General features: G+C 53.3%; 2 protein-coding genes and 1 long non-coding RNA gene across 3 annotated transcripts; all 3 read left to right on the forward strand.

Moving 5' to 3' along the window:
• The first annotated feature begins 223 nt into the window (after positions 1 to 223).
• Positions 224 to 3039, forward strand: LOC138813864 (uncharacterized). Its single transcript, XR_011367870.1, has 4 exons — positions 224 to 310; positions 408 to 483; positions 2041 to 2176; positions 2887 to 3039. It is a non-coding gene; the product is annotated as an uncharacterized lncRNA (long non-coding RNA).
• Positions 3040 to 6356: 3317 nt separating this feature from the next.
• On the forward strand, positions 6357 to 9644 carry LOC138811813 (apolipoprotein C-IV-like). The gene is made up of 3 exons (XM_069999679.1): positions 6357 to 6503; positions 8428 to 8560; positions 9432 to 9644. Exons 1-3 carry the CDS (start codon positions 6413 to 6415, stop codon positions 9589 to 9591), a joined length of 384 nt encoding a protein of 127 aa, XP_069855780.1. The 5' UTR covers positions 6357 to 6412; the 3' UTR covers positions 9592 to 9644.
• Positions 9645 to 10039: 395 nt separating this feature from the next.
• On the forward strand, positions 10040 to 11600 carry LOC138811819 (apolipoprotein C-II-like). The gene is made up of 4 exons (XM_069999692.1): positions 10040 to 10126; positions 10726 to 10795; positions 11082 to 11241; positions 11345 to 11600. Exons 2-4 carry the CDS (start codon positions 10741 to 10743, stop codon positions 11430 to 11432), a joined length of 303 nt encoding a protein of 100 aa, XP_069855793.1. The 5' UTR covers positions 10040 to 10126; positions 10726 to 10740; the 3' UTR covers positions 11433 to 11600.
• Positions 11601 to 13834: the final 2234 nt, after the last annotated feature.

The raw sequence follows: 13834 nt of genomic DNA on the forward strand, positions 1-13834 counted from the left end.
TGCCACAGAGACAGGGTTGAACAGTTGTCCCCTCAAAGAAGACAGGGGGTGACAGGCAGGCTGAGTCACCCCTCCCTCCTTTGTCTGTGGTCAGGGAAGTATGGAGGTACAGGACTTCTGAGGCAGGGGGGGAGGGGGAAAAGTGGGTGGTCACGATTGCAAGGGGGAGGGAGGGACAGAGAGAGAGAGAGAGAGAGAGATCCTGCTGCCCCGCCCCCTCCCCTCCCCACACTAATAAAGGTTGGGGCATCCGGGACCTTCCACTCCACCTGTCCTAAAGTTGTCCTGCTTGACTGCTCAGCAGATCGAGGTTGGTGGAGCCCCCCCCCCCACACCTAAAGAATGGGAGTGGAGAGGTGGGGAGGGATGAGGTCCCAGCCACCTCCTCTGCCCTGTCTTGTCTCCAGGGAGCCCTTCCAGCCACCATGAGGCTCTACCTGTCGCTTCCGGTCCTGCTGGTGGCCCTGTGTGTGGCCTTGGAAGGTAACTCAGGTGTAGGAGGGCTGGCTGGCAGGGGGTGGGGAGGGTTCGAGCCCCAAGTCCGGACTTACAGAAGGGCCTTGAGAGCTGGGAGGTCCCCTCTGTGTCCTAAGGGTTCCCCTATGGCCCTCTGATTGCCCCCCTCCCCCAGGCCTCACATAGAGGTCAAGGTTTAATCATGTTGGTCCAGTTGGCAGTAAATCTGTCCAGGGAGTCCTAGCAACAGATGATGTAGAGTGCATGCTTTTTTGGGATTGGCTGTTAGGCTTTTCCAAACTTGACAGGGGCTGGGTGGGGAGGAGAACCAGTATTGAGTCTCATGCCAGTTACCCCCATTCTAACATTGTGACCACCCCCCATGAATTGTGGTTTGTTGGGGGGGGGTTGTGCTGGTCCTGGGGCTTGAACTCAGGGCCTGTGCACTATCCTCGAGCTTCTTTTGCTCAAGGCTAGCACTCTGCCATTTGAGCTACAGCTCTACTTCTAGCTTTGTCTGAGTAGTTTATTGAGAGAAGAGTCTCGTGGACTGTTCTGCCTGGATGGTTTTGAACTGCAATCGTCAGATCTCAGCCTCATGAGTAGCTGGGATGATAGGCATGAGCACTGAGCAGGTTGTATTTATTTATCTATCTATCTTTATTTTCTGTCAGTCATAGTACTTGAACTTGGGGCCTAGGCATTGTCACTGAGCTTTAGCTCAAGGCTAATGCTTTACCACTTGAGCCACAGCACCACTTCTGGCTTCTTTTTTTGTCGGTCATGGGGCTTGAACTCTGGACCTGGGCGCTGTCCCTCAGCTCTTCAGCTCAAGGCGAGCACTCTACCACTTGAGCCACTTTCCCAGCCCCCTGGCTTTTTTTTGCTATGGTTAATTGGAGATAAAGAATCTCATAGACTTTCCTTCCCCAGGTTAGCTTCAAACCCCAATCCTCAGACCTCACCCTAGGATACAGCTAAGATGACGTGTGTGCATCATCAGTGCTGGGCAAGAATCTCATTGAAAGACTTGATCAGACAGCGTGGCTCACACCTGTCATCCTACCTACTCACGAGGCTGAGATCTGAGGATCACAATTTGAAGCCAGCCTGGGCAAGAAAGTCTGTGAGACTCTTATCTCCAATGAACTACTCAGACAAAGCTAGAAGTGGTGCTGTGGCTCAAGTGGTAGAGGGCTAGCCTTGATCAAAAGAAGTTCAGGGGCAGTGCCCAGGCCCTGAGTTCAAGCCCCAGGACAGAAAGGAAGAAAGGAAGAAAGGAAGAAAGAAAGAAAGAAAGAAAGAAAGAAAGAAAGAAAGAAAGAAAGAAAGAAAGAAAGAAAGAAAGGAAGGAAGGAAGGAAGAAAGAAAGGAAGAAAGAAAGAAAGGAGGGAGGCAGGGAGGGAGGGAGGGAGGGAGGACGAACTTAATCGCTCCCTTGAATCCCATCCTAAGGGATCCTCCCAAGTGCTTTTATCCCCCCCTTTGGCAGTACGGAGATTTGAACTCAGAACCGTGCATTTGCCAGGCAGCCACTCTCCCATGCCACCTCTAACATTCCTTCCTCATTTCCCTTCTGAGCAGGGCCTGCCCCGGCGCAGGCAGCCCCAGACTTCTCCAGCACTTTGGAGAAAGTGAAGGAGATTGGAAATACTCTGGAAAACAAGACCCGCACAACCATCGACCGGATCAAAAACAGCGAATTTCTTGCCAAGACACGGTTAGGACCCTCCCAGGTTCCCTAACTCCTGTCTTTGCTTCCTGGGAGAGACGGCTCTCCACAGCACCCTAGCTTCGGAGTCCACAGGCTGTGGTAGACCCTCTAGTCCCTGTGGGTGGATTTGGTGTTATTTGATTTGGGGCCTCCAACTCTCCTTCCTCCTGCCTTTATCTTCTGAGTGCTGAGATTACAGGTGGGCGCTACCATGCCCAGTCTCTCTGTGGTAGTGAGACAGGGGCATCACCATGAGCCTCAGTTTCCTCGCCACTGAAGGGAAGGAAGGAGCACTTATAAATGCCCAGCAGGTCAAGGGGCCAGCTTTCACTCCCTTTGACAAGTAGAGAATACACTTGTAAAAACAAAAACAACTTTTTGAGAGACGGGCACTGGTGGAGTCCAGGAGACTCTTATCTCCAATGAAGCACCAGAAAACTAGAAGTGACACTGTGACGAAAAGTGGTAGAGCGCTAGCCTTGAGAAAACAAGCTCAGGGACAGTGCTCAGGCCCTGAGTTCAAGCCCCATGACTGGAAAAACAACAAAACAGAAAGAGAAAGAGAGAGGGGGGGTGGGGGAAGACAGGAGGCCGGGACGAAGCTCTTTTGACTTCAAGGTGAAAGTTAGGCACAGAAGCCAAGCCTGGAGATCCAGGAAGAGGATAGGATTTGGATGTCCTGGCCACAGCAGGGACCCCTCCATCTCTCTCCATAGGACCTGGATTTCAGAGAAATGGGACAAAGCAAAAGAAAGGATCAGAGGCGCTTTCTCCTGAGCACATAGGAGGGCTGGGCCTGACAACTGAGCGCACAGAGTGCTCCAGCCCCCCCCCCAACCCCAGCCCATTAATAAAAATCCTTCAGAGAACCCTCCCTGAGTGTTTCCTTACTGTGGGGCTGGGGGTGGGGGGGATGGGCAGGGGAGGCAGCAGGAGAGAGGGGCCCTGAGGATCTCCAAAGAATCTTCATAAAGGCTTCTTTGAGCTGGAGCTGGGTCTAGTGGCTCATGCCTATAATCCAAGCTACCCAACAGGCTGAGATCTGAGGATCCCTGTTCGAAGCCAGGACAGTGAAATCCTAGAGACTCTAATCTCCAATTAACCAGCAAAAACCTGAAAGTAGAAATATAGTTCACGTCGTAGAGAGGCCAGCCTTGAATGAGAAAAACAAGAGGCAGAACAAGGCCCTGAGTTCAAGCCCCAGTTCCAGCACATACCCTCAATATCATAATCATAATCATTATCATCATAATAAATGATGTCTGGACCCACTGGGCAGAGATAAATAAGCCAAGGAAGCTGTTTTGTTTTGTTTTATTTTTGTTGGTCATGGGGCTCGAACTCAGGGCCTGGGCACTGTCCCCTCAGCTCTTCAGCTCAAGGCTAGCGCTCTACCACTTGAGCCACAGCGCCACTTCCGGCTTTTTCTGCTTATGTGGTACTGAGGAATCGAACCCAGGGCCTCATGCATGCAAGGCAAGCGCTCTACCACTGAGCCACCTTCCCAGCCCCTTCTTTTTGTTTATCTTTTGTTAGTCCTGGGGCTTGAACTCAGGGCCTGGGCACTGTCCCTGAGCTGCTTTTGCTCAAGACTAGCACTTTACCACTTGAGCCACAGCACCACTGCTGGCTTTTTCTGTGTATGTGGTGCCGAGGAATCAAACCTGGGACTTCATGCATACTAGGCAAGCACTGTACCACTAAGCCACATTCCCAACTTGACCACTAATGGGTTTTGAGTGGTTCATTGGACATGAGAGTCTCAAGGGACTTTCCTGCTCAGGCTGGCTTTGAACTGTGATCCTCAGATCTCAGCCTCTTGAGTAGCTAGGATGACAGACATGAGCCACCCTGCCCAGCAGAAGATTCCATTTGTGAGAAATGTTCAGGATCTCGCAAGTCCAGCCATACCATCAGAAAGCAAGGGCAGACACCTCAAATCAAGCATGCGGGTGGGTTGTTTTAGGAGATGATGAAATTGTGCTGGAATGTGGATGTGATTGTGCAAACTGGAGAATCAGCTAAAAAATAAATCTCATTGTATACTTCCTGTTATTTATTTATTTGCAGCACTTTGGGTGGAATCCAAGCCCTGCTAGCACGCCAGGCACTAGATCCACTGTGACCCACAGCCTCAACCCCAAAGGGGTGAATTTTCTAGAATGGGAGCATCTCTCTCAGGAAGAGAGTAGAAGGCAAAAGTAGGGGGGGGATATTTCAAAGTCATTTTCACCCTAATTTCGCTGCTCTGAGCAGCCAGAGACTCTCACCAGGACATGGGAACTCAGGGTTGATGGGAAGCCCTAGAACAAGCACCCTGGGGGTTAGAGGAGGGGGGCCTGATGACTTGCAGGATACAGATCCTCTGGTCTCAGGGGTGTCCTGGTCCTGACCCCACTTCCCTCCCCCACACCCCTGCTCCCATTCTCCATAGCTGTTTTCCTCCCTGACCACCCTGAGCGACCTTCAGCCTGTTCTTAGCCCCAGGAACAGCAAACATTGCAGACTGCAAACACCCAGCACCCCACTGTACCCCCTGCCGGCTGACCTTGGTGCTGGGGTAGGGAGTATGGAGGGCAGAGATCTCTTTCAGACCAGCCCACCCTAGCTCCCTCCCTTCCTCCCTTCCTCCCTCCCTCCCTTCCTTGCTTCCTTGCTTCCTTGCTTCCTTCCTTCCTTCCTTCCTTCCTTCCTTCCTTCCTTCCTTCCTTTTCTTGAGGGTCATAGGGCTTCAACTCAGGGCTTAGACACTGTCCCTAAGCCCCTTTCCTCAAGGCTAGCACTCACAGCCCGACTTCTGGTTTTCTGATGCTTTATTGGAGATAAGAGTCTCATAGAGGGGGCTGGGAAGGTAGCTCAGTGGTAGAGTGCTTGCCTTGCATACATGAGGTCCTGGGTTCTATTCCTCAGCACCCCATAAGCAGAAAAAGCTGGAATTGGCGCTGTGGCTCAAGTGGTAGAGCGCTAGCCTTGAGCTGAAGAGCTGAGGGACAGTGCCCAGGCCCAGAGTTCAAGCCTCAAGACCTGTACAAACAAACCCCTGTACCACCAAGAAAAGAAGCAAGAAAGCAAAGCAGGGAGCCGAGGGGATGGAGGAAAAGAAAAAAATGAACCAGGTGCAGGTGGCTCACACCTAATCCTAACTACGCAGGAGGCTAAGATTTGAGGATCACAGTTCAAAACCAGCCTGGGCAGGAAAGTCTATGAGACTCTCTTCAATTAATCACAGAAAAAAGCTGGAAGTAGAGCTGTGGTTAAAGTGGTAGAGTGCTAGTCTTGAGCAAAAAAAAGGAGCTCAGGAACCACACTCAAGCCCAGAGTTTGAGCCCCAGGATGGACAAAAAGAAAGAAAGAAAAAAAGCCAAGGGCTGGGAAGGTGGCTTAGTGGTCGAGTGCTTGCCTAGCATGCATGAAGCTCTGGGTTCGATTCCTCAGTACCACATACACAGAAAAAGCCAGAAATGGTGGTGTGGCTTAAGTAGAGTGCTAGCCTTGAGCAAAAGAAGCCCAGGGACAGTACCCAGAGTTCAAACCCCAGGACAAGAGAGGGGGTGGAGGGGTAGGAGAGGGAAAATAAAAAGAAAACCAAGGACAGGGAGCACATGCGTACTGGATTCCAACAGGGGTCGAAATGGCTGGGGCCAGCTTGAAATCTGGTCACCTGACTCAGTATTATGACCTCTTCCATCCACCTTTGGCCTTGTTTAGGCTTTGCCCTATGGCCAGTCCTCAAGCCCAGTAGCTCAAAGATCTTAGAAATAAAAAAAGGTAACTATAGGAGTTGGGTATGGCGGTTCTTGTTTGCCTGCCTGCCTAGTCTTCTAGAGGCTGAGGCAGGAGGATCTAAAGTCTGAGGCCAGCTTTAGATGACATAGTAAGACCCTGATTCCCAACAAACACACACACCCAGCCCTTGATGTGTGATCTAGCCTGCTGGCCAGCTCCCCACGACCTGCTTCCTCTTTTTTCCGGGACCCCCGCCCCCCAAGGGTGGGCTGTTGTCCTGCTTGGAGAGGAGAATTTCTCCTGGAGTCAGGATTTGAATCCAGTTCAGTTCAGGATAGCAGAGAGCCTTTGACTTCCCATCAGGCCATCCTGCTGCTGGGAGGGTGGGTGGGAGGAGGCCAGCAGGGGCGGGCATGGCTTCTGACGGTCACCTCTGTCCCCTGGGTCCTTCTCTCTGAAGTCCTGCCAAGGGGCAGGCTCTGCAGGCCTGGACACTGAGCACAGAGGGACAGAGGGATGCAGCCTCCAGAAATGGCCCCTCTGAGTCGCGGGTTCCGGGCTGGGTCCATCCTGGGCTACGGTGTACTGTTCCTGGCCTTGGTTTTGGGTGAGAAACAGGAGGTGGCCGGCCAAGCGGGGACCCCGGTGGGGAGGGGGGAGGTTAACCATGCTGCTTGCCCCATGTGGACATGTGTGTGTGTGTGTGTGTGTGTGTGTGTGTGTGTGTGTGTGTGTGATGCTGAGGGTGGACAATGGGGTGGGGGTGGGGCTGCTGCCAAAGATGGGGATCCTTGGTGCACGTCCGTGCGTGTGCAAAGGATGCAGGATACTCCACTGTGCACAGGTTCCTACAAAGTGCACACCTGTCCATGTTTTGAGTGTCTGTGAATGGCTCTTTTCTTTCTTTTTTGCCAGTCCTGGGGCTTGAACTCAGGGCCTAGGCGCTGTCCCTGAGCATCTCTGTGCTCAAGGCTAGCACTCTATCACTTGAGCCACAGCACCACTTCTGGCTTTTTCTGTGTATGTGGTACTGAGGAATGGAACCCAGGGCTTCATGTATGCTAGGCAAGCACTCTACCATTGAGCCACACTCCCAGTCATTTTTTTTTTGATACCTGGTTTTGAACTCAGGACCTTGTACTTGCTCTGCTGGCACTTCACTACCTGATCTATGCCTCCCCCCAAAAAAAAATTTTTGTGCTCGTCCTTTTAGAAATATAGTCACCCAAATTTTTATTTGTTTTATTTTAATTTTTTTGTTGTTGGTGGTGGTGGGGCTTGAACGCTGGGCTTGGGCGCTATTCCTGCGCTCTTCAGCTCAAGGCAAGAGCTCTACCACTTGAGCCACAGCGCCACTTCCAGTTTTCTAGTGGTTTATTGGAGATAAGAGTCTCTGGGACTTTCCTGCGTGGGCTGGCTTTGAAACCTGATCCTCAGATCTCAGCCTCCAGAGTAGCTAGGATTGCAGGCATGAACCTGTAACTCAAAGATGGTAGAGATCTATCATTGAACCCGGGCTGTGAGTTCAAGCCCCAGAACTGGCACCTAAAAATGAAAATAATGAGCCAGTGTTAGTGGCTCATACCTGTAATCCTAGCCACTCAGAAGGATGAGGTATGAGAATCATGGTTCAAAGCCAGCCTGGGGAGGGAAGTCCATGAGACTCTTATTTCCAATTAACCAGCAGAAAAACAGAAGTGGCACTATGATTCAAAGTGGTAGAGTACTCACCCTAAGCAAAAAACCTCAGAGACAGCGCCCAGGCCTTGATGCCAAGCCCCATGACTGACAAAAATAAACAACAATAACAAAAAACAAAAACAAAAACAGACCACAAGTAGAGCTGTGGCTCAATTGGTAGAGCTCTAACCTTGAGCAAAAGGTTTTGAATTCATGGGGCTGGGAAGGTGGCTCAGTGGTAGAGCACTTACCTTGCATGCATGAGGCCCTGGGTTCGATTCCTCAGCACCACGTAAGCAGAAAAAAAAAAAAGCCGGAAGTGGCGCTGTGGCTCAAGTGGTAGAGTGCTAGCCTTGAGCTGAAGAGTTGAGGGACAGTGCCCAGGCCCAGAGTTCAGGCCCCACGACCGGACCCAAAAAAATAAAAATAAAAGGTTTTGAATTCAAACCCCAATATTGGCCCATGCACATGTGCATTGTGTGTGTGTATACACACACACACACACACACACACACACACACACACACCACTCTTTCTCCTGTATTATGTGCCTACATTGTAATTCCCACCACGATGCTAAAGTAGGTACCTACCCCATCCTCCAGGAGGGGAAACTGAGTCTTGGAGCGCTGAGGCGCTAGGGATTATGCACAGGTGTGCCTGTTGAATGGCTGGACTCGGAGCAGAGGCTCTGCTCAGGTGTGCAAGCTGTGTGGAAGGGAGCAAATTGTGAGTGGAAGTGGGGGCTGGGGGAGGAGATGAAGACCTCTGGGTGGAGGCCACTCGTGAGGAGAGGGGGGGGGGAGAGCGATGGTGGGGTCCTGGCTCTTAGGTTGCTTTCTCCCAATCAGCCTGCTCATCCTTCGCAAGCCCGAGCCCTCCACCAGCGCCCGATGGGGGTCGCTGGAGCCTGGTGCGGACCAGGGTAAAGGAGCTGGTGGAGCCGCTGGTGACCGGGACGAAGGACAGGTGGCGGTGGTTCTGGTGAGGCGCTACTGGTGCCGGGCTGTGGAGCAGAAGCAGGGCTCAGAGTCTGAGAGAGGAGGCTGGGGCCAGGATTCCTGGGTCTGAGGGAGGAGGCTGGGGCCTAGATCCCTGGGTCTGAGGGAGGAGGCTGGGGTTTGAATTCCTGGGTCTGAGGGAGGAGGCTGGGGTCTGGACCCCTGAGCCTGAGGGAGGAGAACTGGGCCTGGATCTCTGGGTTTGAGGGAGGAGGCTAGAGTTTGGATTCCTGGGTCTGAGGGAGGAGGCTGGTATCTGGACCCCTGGGCCTGAGGGAGAAGGCTGGGGCCTGGACCCCTGGGTCTGAGGGAGGAGGCTGGTTTCTGGAGCTCTGGGTCTGAGGGAAGAGGCTGGTGTCTGGATCACTGGGTCTGAGGGAGGAGGCTGGGGCCTGGACCCCTGGGTTTGAGGGAGGAGGCTGGAGTTTGGATCCCTGGGGCAGAGGGAGGAGGCTGGAGTTTGGATCCCTGGGGCAGAGGGAAGAGGTTATGGCCTAGATCTTTGGGTCTGAGAGAGGAGGACTGGGTCTAGATTCCTGGGTCTGAGGGAGGAGGCTAGGGTTTGGATCCCTGGGTCTGAGGGAAGAGGCTAGGGCCTGGATCCCTGAGTCTGAGGGAGAAGGCTGGGTTCTGGACCCCTGGGTCTGAGGGAGGAGGCTGGTGTCTGGAGCTCTGGGTCTGAGGGAGGAGGCTGGGGTCTAGATCCCTGGGTCTGAGGGAGGGGGCTGGGGCCTGGACCCCTAGAACTGAGAGAGTAGAACTGGGGTCTGAACCTCCTCTCTGAGGGCCCCAGATGGACGTTCTGGGCAATACCCTAAGCAGCTGGCATCTCACTGGCACCCCCTCTGGCACAGGGGTCCGAGCACCCTTCGGGGTTTTATGCAGACCTACTACGAAGACCACCTGCAGGACGTGGGGCCGCGCGCCCAGGCCTGGCTGGCGAGCTCCAAGGACAGGCTGCTGGAGCGCACCCGCAGCCTGTGCCCGCGGCTCCTGTGCGGGGCGCCGAGCTGAAGCGGGCACCCAGCCCGCACGTGGGAAATAAAGCTGGTCTTCCGTGTCCAAAACCTTGTGTTGCTGTCCCTCTGTGCGGCCACCCAGCCCCTCACACCCCCTGGCCCTGGAGCCGGGGCACCGGGGAAGGGGATCTAGGGGGAAATGACTCGCGCAGGGAAGGGGGGAATGAAAGACATCAAGGGACCCCTGCTTAGGGATATGGAGGGCTTGGACAGTAGCTGGGATACTCTGTCCCCTGGGTGGGCCCTCAGCAAATTCTGGGGTTCTCAACTCCTCCTGAGTCTCCAAACCAGCCCTATGTGTGTCATGGTGTGTTCTCCCAATGCGGGTTCCCCATAATGTCACCTGCTGCTGATGGACACGTCACCAGCCGGCCTGTCCCCTGCCCCCACCCCACCCTCCGCAGCACTGTTGGCCAGGACTTTGGCCTAGGCGAGGCAGTGGCCTTGGAGAGAGGGGGGCCCCAGAGCTATAAAGGCTCTTGGCTGCTTCGCCTCCGGGGACAGCACTGGCCTGCCAGAGTCACAGCCTGGTAAGATGTGTGTGCGCATGCGTGTGTACGGGGGGAGGGGGAGAGGGGAGGAGTGGGTACCTGGGAGTGGAAGTAGTGAGGGTGGAAGGGGCTGGGGATGAACTTCACTCCGTGAGAAGCCCAGGTGGCCATCACAGCGTTCCCAATGGTAGCAGAAGTCAGGCTCACGCCTGTCATCCCAGCTATTCTGGAGGCTGCGATCTGAGGATCAGGGGTGGAGGCCAGCCTAAGCAGGGAAGTCCATGAGACTCTTGTCTCCAAATAAACTATTGACTAGACAGGAGTGGTGCTGTGGCTCAAGCGGTAGAGCGCCAGCCTTGAGAGAAAAAAAGCTAAAGGATTTGTTCTCAGGCTCTGAGTTCAAGGCCTAATGCCCTCATCATCACCACCACCACCATCCCTCGCCCCCCTTAAAAAAAAAAAAATCTGGAGGAGTGGAATTCTGGAATGTGAGAATGGAAGACATAGCTCATGAGCGGCCTGGTGCTCTGGGAATCCTGGCTGGGAATCCTGGAGGGGGATCTGAGGACACAGCCCCTCCCTTGGTGGGGCGGGACCCCAACCCATGGCTCCTCAGGTGATCTTCCTGTCCTCTGCAGTCCAGGTGTCACACCATGGGCCTCCGATTCCTGCTGGCTTTGTTCCTTGTTCTCATAGTACTGGGACACGGTGAGTCGGGGCGGGGCGGGGTGGGGTGGGGCGGGGTGGGGCGGGGTGGGGCGGGGCGGGGCGGGGCGGAGTGGGGTGAGGCTGAGAACTCTGAGTTGACCTCTCTCTGTGTAGCTTAGTCCTCCATCCTCTCAAGTGCCGGGATTACAGGCGTGTGTCACCTTGCCCGGCAACTAGTGTTTCTTCACTTTTTCATTCCCATGGATCAGGTTCCAGGGTGACATAAACCTGTCCGTCCTGTCTAAGGCTCCCCTCAATTAACGATCAGCCCCTCATCTCGCCACAGAGGCCCAGGGGGCCCTGCTGCCCCAGAGCGAGCCGTTTGCCAGCCCAACTCTACTGGTTCAGGTCCAAGAATCCCTTTCCACGTACTGGGACACAGCCAAGGCCGCCGCGCAGGGTCTGTACGAGAAAACTTACCTGCCCAGTGTGGATGAGAAGCTCAGGTACCTGCCCTCCAACACTTACCTGGTCCACACCCCAAGCCTCCTCCCTCAGTCCCCAGGGGTGCAGGCCGGGCCTCCAACCTCAGACCCTGTCTTCTCCTAGGGATATGTACAGCAAAGGCTCAGCTGCCATCACCACGTACGCCGGCATCTTCACAGACCAGCTCCTCACCATGCTGAAGGGAGACTAAATCCCATCATGGGGGAGGGGGATCTGAGCCCCCTCCCCACGCCTCTGACCCCCTCCACGGACTGTACTGAGCTCCCCATCCCAGCGGCTCGCATTGTGTTGTTGTCTCCCCAAGATTTGCCTGAATTCTTTCAAATGAAGGAAGAAATAAAGAAAAACATATGCCATTTCTTCTTTTTCTTTTTTTTCCTTGCCAGTCCTGGGGCTTGAACTCTGGGCCTAGGCACTATCCCTGAGCTTCTTTTGCTCAAGGCTATCGCTCTACCACTTGAGCCACAGCGCCACTTCCGGCTTTTTTCTGTGTATGTGGTACTGAGGAATCGAACCCAGGGCTTCATGCATGCTAGGCAAGCGCTCTACCACTGAGCCACCTTCCCAGCCCCGTTCACCATTTATGCTTTCAGGTTGCTGCTTTATCTGAGGTGCAGAGCCAAGTATAAGGGTAGATTGAGTTTAGCTGACACGATTGTAGCCTTTACCTAGAACCTGGATCACAGGAATGAACACGTGAACAAATGCTACTAGCTGCGCGGGGCGATTGTTAGGAAAGTGGAGGAGAAAGAAAGGAAACTAGCCAGACTCCATCTTCCACAGGAAAGAACTGTTTCGGGGTTTGTTTTGTCAGTTGTGGGGCCTGAACTTTGGTCCTGGGCGCTGTCCCTCAAGCTCTTCAGCTCAAGGCTAGCGCTCTACCACTTGAGCCACAGTGCCACTTCCGGCTTTTCTGCTTATGTGGTACTGAGGAATCGAACCCAAGGCCTTAAGCATAAAGGTAAGAACTCTACCACTGAGCCACCTTCCCAGCCTGAGGACTGTTTATTGAGATAGAACAGCGAAGGGCATGCCTTCCCATGGGCTTGGAGACTGTGTAAAAAGGTGGGCCAAGATGGACTGGGAATGTGGCTCAGTGGTAGAGTGCTTGCCTAGCATGCATGAAGCCCTGGGTTCGATTCCTCAGTACCACATAAACAGAAAAAGCCAAAAGTGGCACTGTGGTTCAAGTGGTAGAATGCTAGCCTTGAGCAAAAGAAGCTCAAGGACAGTGTCCAGGCCCTGAGTTCAAACCCCAGGACTGGCAAAGAAAAAAAAAAAAAGGTGGGAAAGAAGTTGGATTTTTATGAGGTCTGAGCAAGGAGGCAGAGGAAAAAGCCATTAGGTCTAGGGAGATGGGGGCTTTTAGGTTGGACCCGCAATGGAATGTTTACAGCAGGCTTAGGTACATTGGCCCTGTCTGAGTATACCTTTGGTGGCTTGTCTGATGTCTGAATGCACCTGGGAAAAGAGAATGGGGGTCAATTCTTCAGTGATACACACCTGTAATCCAGGAACTTGAGAGGATGAACCATAGACAGACCTTCTCTCCAACCAAAGAGACAGAAGAAAAAAAAAAAAAAAAAAACCCAAAACCCAGGCTGGGAAGGTGGCTCAGTGGTAGAGTGCTTGCCTAGCATGCATGAAGCCCTGGGTTCAATTCCTCAGCACCACATACACAAAAAAAGCTGGAAGTGGCGCAATGGCTCAAATGAGTGCTAGCCTTGAACAAAAAGAGGCTCAAGGACAGTGTCCAGGCCCTAAGTTCAAACCTCAGGGCTGGCAAAAACAAAAACAAAAAACAAGCCAAGCACTGGTGGCTCACACCTGTAATCCTAGCTACTCAAGAGGCTGAGATCTGAGGATTGCAGTTCAAAGCCAGCCCAGACAGGAAAGTTCATGAGACTCTGATCTCCAATGAACCACCAGAAAACCAGAAATGACACTGTGGCTCAAGTGGTAGAGTGCTTACCTTGAGCTGAAGAGCTGAGGGACAGCGCCCAGGCCCAGAGTTCAAGCCCCATGACCAAGAACACACACACACACACACACACACACACACACACACACACACACACACACACACACACACACACACACCTTGAACCCAAGATGTGACATTAGCAGCAGCCTGGTCCATTTTTTTTTGTTGTTGTTGGTCATGGGGCTTGAACTCGGGGCCTGGGCGCTGTCCCTCAGCTCTTCAGCTCAAGGTGAGCGCTCTACCACTTGAGCTACAGTGCCACTTCCAGTTTTCTGGTGGTTTATTGGAGATAGGAGTCTCAAGAACTTTCTTGCCCAGACTGGCTTTGAACCGCGATCCTCAGATCTCAGCCTCCTGAGTAGCTAGGATTACAGGCATGAGCCACCAGTGGGTGGCCATCTTTTTCTTTTGACAGCTGTGGGGCTTGAACTCAGGGCCTGGGAGCTGTCCCTGAGCTCTTCAGCTCAAGGTTAGGGCTCTACCACCTTGAGCCACAGCTCCATTTCTGGTTTTCTGGTGGTTCATTAGGGATAAAAGTCTCACAGGCTTTCCTGTTTAGGTTGCCATCGAACTACGATCTTCAGATCTCAGCCTCCTCAGTAAGTCAC

This window comes from Dipodomys merriami, unplaced genomic scaffold (genome assembly GCF_024711535.1).
Source record: "Dipodomys merriami isolate MVZ:Mamm:240054 unplaced genomic scaffold, mDipMer1.0.p SCAF_106, whole genome shotgun sequence".
Classification (NCBI taxonomy): Eukaryota; Metazoa; Chordata; class Mammalia; order Rodentia; family Heteromyidae; genus Dipodomys; species Dipodomys merriami.